The sequence below is a fragment of the Oculina patagonica genome, unplaced genomic scaffold (assembly GCF_052425735.1).
Source record: "Oculina patagonica isolate OP01 unplaced genomic scaffold, crgOcupat unplaced602, whole genome shotgun sequence".
Taxonomy (NCBI): Eukaryota; Metazoa; Cnidaria; class Anthozoa; order Scleractinia; family Oculinidae; genus Oculina; species Oculina patagonica.
The window spans coordinates 1,481-8,391 of record NW_027558474.1 but is presented as its reverse complement, the minus strand read 5'-3'; the positions used below and the strand labels follow the sequence as shown (position 1 = coordinate 8,391).

The window sequence follows — 6,911 nt, the reverse complement described above, 5'->3', positions numbered from 1 at the left end:
CGTGACTGACGTAGCAGTTTTCAAAAAAAAAATAATCATTGCTTGGACGTGTCAAAAAAATCACCGGTTTCGCAAACCAGTACTCAAACGCTTGAATAACACAAAAATATATATTTCACGCTTAAGAGAATTGAGGGTATTAGATAAAATTTAAAATAGGAGAGTGATTTAATAGCTTCTGCCGAGTAAACATCAAGGGTGCGTGATTTGAATCCTGGCCAAGAAAGTGGCCGAGCGGGTCTGGAACGATTTACCGACAAGACTACTACTACTACTACTACTACTACTACTACTACTACTAATACTACTACTACTACTATGACGAAAAAATTCCGGGCGATTTATGAACCGGGCCGGCCCAGTCTCCCCCGCCCGGTTAATAATACTTGCATCAGAAAGACAAACTAATGTACCAATTTCATCGGGCTTCGGCGTTACAAATTACACTGTAATTACTAAACAAATAAATAAATCTAATAACGAAAAAGGTATTTGCAGGCTAAAAATGGAGGATTCTGCGGTAAATATAAACTTTAGCCCGCTAAATCTACATGAAAAAGGATGTACCGTTCCCAAGAGAAGGATCTCTTGCAGTTCTTTAATGCTTGTGCCGGGATGAACCTAAATGCTAGTGTCGTAACGTTAGGATGAACCTACAGAAGCTGATCCCAGCGCTAGGACCAAATTAATGCAACTCTTCGCATGTAAACTGAAAACTTAAAACATGTCACGCACGGATAATCCTATCACTAGGATCATCCCCTCTCTATGATTTTAGTGCAAACCGTATAGTTTGTGTAAGAGGAAAAAAGCCACGCAATGAAACTGCTACAGGCTGTGACAGTCTACGCCATATTGTGCGTGGTTGGTTCATTGTGAGGACAAATTATTATGTTTTTATCAGCACAGCCCCTCTGGAAACCAGCCACGTTGCTAAATGGGCCACCCTGCCTAAACAACGTTTACTTTAACCTTTACCTAGCCGTTGAACTAAATGCGTGAACATTCCTCTACTAAAACAGCCGAATTTTTTTTTAAATTTCCCGGTTCAGTATCTATTAGTTAGACTTTTTAACACTCCTATTACCATGATAATTCAACGTGGCAAGATAGCAGAGTACAAGGGATAAAGAGACCCTCTCTCGCCGTTTACATTGAACGGATAGCCAGTTTTAACACCGCCATTTTTGGCAGTGAGAGCCGAAAATAACAGCAAAGTCAGATCCTCTTTATTCTTTGATGCTTTCGCCATTTTTATTTTTGTGTAAGAATGATTTGCAATGAATTACCTGCTATGTAATGCAATCACTAACTATTGTGGAATTTTATTTTGAACATTTTTAATTAATTGTATTTCATATTCTTTGTAGTTTAAATGATCAGTGATCTCAAACACTGCATGAAAACTCCCAACACCCATGGCGAGAAGTCCAACCAAAGTAGCAAGTGAGAATGACGACATATCAACCACTGAAGAAACACCGGATTTTGATGACGACACTAACAAAGGTGAGAAGAAATCATTCCAAGCAGATTCATTAAATGGAAATGTTACTTCTTTTACAGGTCGTATTGCTTCATGCCAGAATGTTTCAAGGCTAAAATGACATGTACTCCCGCTACTTGTTGTAAAAAGGATTATGCTTATTATTGGTTTAGCTTTTTGAGGGTAACTTGTAGTTTCTATTTATAAAATGGGAAGAGATGTTTGCATTTTGTAACAACTAGGTCGTTACCAACAACAAGAGTCTCTTACTTATATTTCATCGACGGCGGATATGTGTGATTGTTTTTATATGTGCGTTGTCAAAACTTCTTATTATAATATGGCAAGCGGCAACTCTTCACGATAAGCTGAGTTCTCGTCTGTTACTCAGTCGGGATTTTTATCTCCGACCATTGCCATGGTAATGGTCTATACTCATTTAACGTTAACTTTGTAAGTTTATAGGAGATAAGGGAAAGACTGATTTTAAAATTTATGAAGGCTATAGTCGAAACAGCTTCGGATAGTCTTCGAAAATTTTCGGGGATCTTTAGAAGTCCTCGGAAATAATGGAAATGTTCAGAAATTGATCTGACACTTTTAGACAGCAATTGCAGATCTTCATCAATCTTTGGAAATTTTCGGCAAACAGTCGGTAATCTTCGGCTGATATTTGCAAAGACTGTTGATCATTCAGACCGGGGGGGGGGGGGGGCTTTAGAGGCCCGCGCTGACTTTGAACTCTTATAACTCTTTTAAGATTTACCCAAACGCTGCCAAACTTTCCGAGTTTTCCTAAAATTTATCTGGCAATAATTTGATAGGGTTGGATGATGTGTCATGAACTTGACATCACCATGGCAACGGCATTTTGACAGGCATGTTTACAGATCGTCTGGTGATATCGTATTCTGACAATGGTTGCCTGGGGCGAAAAAAATGTCGCCCGAAGCTTTCCGATGAGGCACGAAGTGCCGAGAAGAAAAAGCTGGTCTCTCTGGTAACGCCCACAAACATTGGTGTCTGCGGATGTCGCATGAGGGTACGAATACGATATCACCAGACAATCTGTAAACAAGCATCGGATAACGGCGCTGTATCACGTACGCTTACACGACCGCTTTGAAGGTCGTTTTGCACGGTAGAGATTTTGAATTGCGGACAAACTTGACTCCTCTGTGCCCTGTGGCTACAGACGTTCAGTTTGTTTGTGGAGGTGGATACCTATTCTTTCAAATCCAACCTTAGAAAACGTTTAAGGATTATCGCCAGGACGAATTAACTGACCATTGCTCGGAAAAGTAAATGGCATAAACTCTGCAGCAGTAGCCTATAGCGCTGTTCTCTTTGAAACGTACGATGTTTGCAGCTGGTTTGCTTTGTTTCACGTTACGTTACGTTCTGGTTTTAACAGTGATTTAGAAATATATTGTTCCTTTTTCTTTTGGCTCTTAAATACTCGAATTAAATTTGTTCCTCGCGAAGCGAAGCCGAAGGCCGAGCGTAGCGGGGTGTATAATTTTGTCCCTCAAAGGGATCAGGCGGGATGAAATCTCGTGTGGAGTTTACGGTCTTATATATTTCTATATATATTTGTGAGCTTGGTGTGTGGCGGAAATGACGTCACACGGCCGCCGCGCGCTGGTGGCCTAATGGTAAGGCGTCGAACTTGAAATCAGATCTTCGGACCTGAGGTTGGGGGTTCGAATCCGGCTAGGGTTTTTTTTTCTTATTTTTTTCTTTTTTTTTTGTGGGTTCGAATTCTGAGCCTTTCATTTTTATCGTTTTTCTTTTCGGATTAAAATAACATTGATTTCCACATAATACTCCCTCAACGCCTATTCAGGCTATAAACCTTTCATCGCCATCAGGGGCGCGCGGGCGGAGGCTTCGAATCCTCCTGCCGTTCGTTCTTCTTTTTTTTTTATGCCATCAAATAAATGTCCAAAATGCGACTATCCAATAATTTGTCGATGATTTTGAAAATAGCCTGCGCTTCCCAACGCTTTCTACCTCTTTACGAACAAGAAAAAGCCACCATCTTTAAAGCGGAGTAGACCCTGGGAACGAGGGTGTCGCGGCCATGCCCGTTGAAATAAAATTTCTAACAAATATATCTTCCTGCCTACTGTGGAAAATTGAATATGTACAATTCAATTAATGTTCAACTTCAAATAATCCACTCCTTATTTATAACACCCCCCCCCCCCCCCCCCTCCCCAACCCAGAGCTTCGCGAGGCCCTGCGAGTCACGTATTACTAGTTTAAAATGTACACCGGTCAACACTGTATGAATAGAAATTCGTAAACACCGTTTTTTTCCTTATTTCCGTTCATTTGTTATCAACTTCCGATAACTCGAACTCCCGATAACTCGAACCATTTTCAATTTCCCTTGAAGGTTCGAGTTATCGGGAGTCGACTATGTACTTTGCAGTAATTTTGGGTGGTTTTTTGGCATTTTGGAAAAATTTTGAAATCCAAGATGGCGGACCCAAGACGGCGGCTGTTTTGACATGATGATGTAATTGTCACGTGATGAGACGTCACCATGACCTATACCAAAAGAAAGATATTTGCACAAACAACACATCCTATAAGTTTCATTGTGATTGCTTAAATATTCTGGAAGTTAAGTTACATAGGTCAGAGGAGGTCCAAAAAAAGCCCGGTCTGAATAGGGTCCTTTAATTTGAAAACAACCGAAAACCTCCGCTGCTCTATTGGAGTCTTTGTTGAAGTGAAAGTGAGGAACTTAAACAGATTAGGCGGACTTTTAAAAGGTCATTTCATTGAAATAGAACCTGCACTAAGATGAATCAAAGATTGCTCGCTTTAATAGAAGCAACAGAGCCATACTCATTTGTGAAACTTTATTTATGCACAGCCGAAGGATGTGCAATTCAATTGTGGAGAATGACCTTTAAGAACGTTTTTGCAAGAACAAAAAAAAGGCTTGTTCATGTAATAATTAAAGCCATAATTTACGGACCTCGTCGAACTCTGTACTGCGACCTCGGGCAAATATTTCTCTCGGGAAAATGAAGTACTTTGCATTGAGTGTGATATGAGTCGTTTTAACGCTGCAGAGAAGACAGGAAAACTACATTTCGGCATGAGTTGAGTTATTGGGCTATTTAATTACCACTAATGGTCCTTCAACTCTTTTCGTTTCAGCGATAGCTGAGGTTTATAATAATCAAGGTAATGAGGAATACAGAAAAAGAGATTTTATCAGCGCCATTTACTTTTACACGAAAGGAATTAATGTGAACTGCAAGGATGACGAACTGAACGCCAAACTGTACAATAACAGGGCCATAGCGCAGTTTTATTCAGGTGAGATTGTTCGTATTTTGTTCGCTTCTCTTTTGGCATCGTATTTAGAGTGTATTTTTCCTCTGATGGTCTGTGTTTATTTAAACTTTTCACTCCCAAACGCGTATTAGGCGCTTTTTTGGGGCGCCATCATTGAACCACTTCTGACGTCATCAATTTGCACGACAGTGGATTTTTGTGATGAGCACATAGTTGATACAGCTAGGATTGAACTTTCTACAGAACTGTTCATTTTAAATATTGAAAAACACGATCCGTTTTTGGTGCAAATCCGGTGCTTAACAGGCCAATACACCCGAAATTGATCAAGGTCCCAAAAGATTACATAAAGGGTGTGAAAAGTAGAAAGTAGCAAAAATAAGAAAGCCGAAAAAAAGGAAGAAAAAGAAGCAAGACAAAAGGCTCCGGATCAATGCTTCAAAGTCCCTCTCGAAATTCTTCGCAACTGAATGGTGGACGGCCTGGAAAAAATCTCTTTAACGTTGACCTACCTTATAAATCGCCGAGGCGTTAAGTATCGTCGCATTACATGTGATTTGTTCCTTTTCCTCAACTGCATTTACAAGGTATCAACTAAATTAAATTTTACTTAAATTGTATTGGTATTGCACCATGTTCATTTCTCTGCAATGAAACGTTATTGTTCCAGAACACCTTTTATCGTTCAATCCGACTTACCGAACCCGAACACTACTGGAAGAGCGATATTTAAACTAGAAAAACGAAATGTTGGGATTTCCCGCATTTAAAAAGTGCAGTATAATTTATCTCCTGAGCCACTACACAGAATCATGCAGCTCCAACAGTAATGTCGTTTTCTGTCCTCTTTAATATTAACATTTTTATATCTATTTATTACTTTGACAGGAAAGTATGTTGATTCACTTAATGATGCAAAAGCTGCCACTGACTTACAACCAAATTTCCTCAAGGCAATTTTCCGAGGTAGGTGTGTCCTATTCTATGTTCCATAGAATGACATTACAGTGTAGTAGAAAAGGGCGACAGAGAGGTTAACCCCTAGCTATCTCATACCTCATCCGTATTAGAAATGTGGGATACGAAGTATTCCTTCTGGTTTATAGCTGGTTTGAAATGCATCGCGATACGATAATTTGACTATTGTGTTTAGTTTTTGTTGTAAAGATCAGATCTTTACAAGTGTATTGAAACCTTAATTTTGGGAATTGTTAAAAGTGTTGGAATGATAGTTATGTAATATTTTGTGAAACCAAAATATTGGTTAAAAATGTAAACTCGCGTTTTTTGCCTCGATAATTCTCTCATTTCGAGATAAAACGGTGAAGCCACAGATGTCCGTATTTTTCTCGGCAAAGCCATAGATGTTTGTATTTTTCTCGGAGCAATTCTTGGTGCTTCTGCTTCGCCGATTTTTCGCAAACAATGTTCTTGAATGGACCATAACAGTGATTTTTCCGCCGACGCAAGCATCCTCGCCGAGCCATGTTCTTTTAAAATTGTGTCAAGTTTGACACACCCTCAGGAAAGTCCCATTTTCCGGGAACAAACCAAGCCGTTTAAAATGTATAAAAATAACAAAGTAACATATACAGTTCTATGGATACAAATTTCACGTAAGGAGTTTATGAAGACTATAAACAAAAGCCTATTACAATCTTAGACAATAGTTTAGTGAGCTCACTAAGAAAATTATTCTCGGCACAGATTGATAAGAAAAATATGCTAGTCAGCACTCAGAAAGCCTGTCATTCTCGTCAGGGGCACAGTGACAGACCCGTTAGAGAGTTCAAAAGTTTAAACTACGAGCGCGTGCGAACGTTGGGTATAAGTGCGCGCGAGACGACGTTACATTGATCTTTTTATCCGCTGTGTAACATACTGTTCAACGAAAAACCAACCCAGGGTGAATCTCTCTAACAACACGTTTCAAACTGCGGTACCACAGCTGGCCCTACGTGCCTGAGCCGACAATATCTAACTATCAATCTATGCAGACTAACTGTCTTTAAAATATTTGCAAGCAGCAAAAGTCCAGTGTCCGACGTGAAAAAGTAAAAGTTCGTTATTAGGGCTTAAAGTTTCGAGGATGAAATAAGACAAATTA

The 6,911-nt window shown here is 39.6% G+C and overlaps 1 protein-coding gene across 1 annotated transcript; it reads left to right on the top strand.

The window, feature by feature from the left end:
* Window positions 1-1,276: 1,276 nt before the first annotated feature.
* On the top strand, window positions 1,277-5,770 carry LOC144641002 (tetratricopeptide repeat protein 4-like; the record flags this gene model as incomplete). The annotated part of the gene is made up of 3 exons (XM_078500065.1): window positions 1,277-1,509; window positions 4,664-4,825; window positions 5,693-5,770. Coding segments are annotated over exons 1-3 (331 nt in total), but the record flags the coding sequence as incomplete, so codon positions are not given.
* Window positions 5,771-6,911: the final 1,141 nt, after the last annotated feature.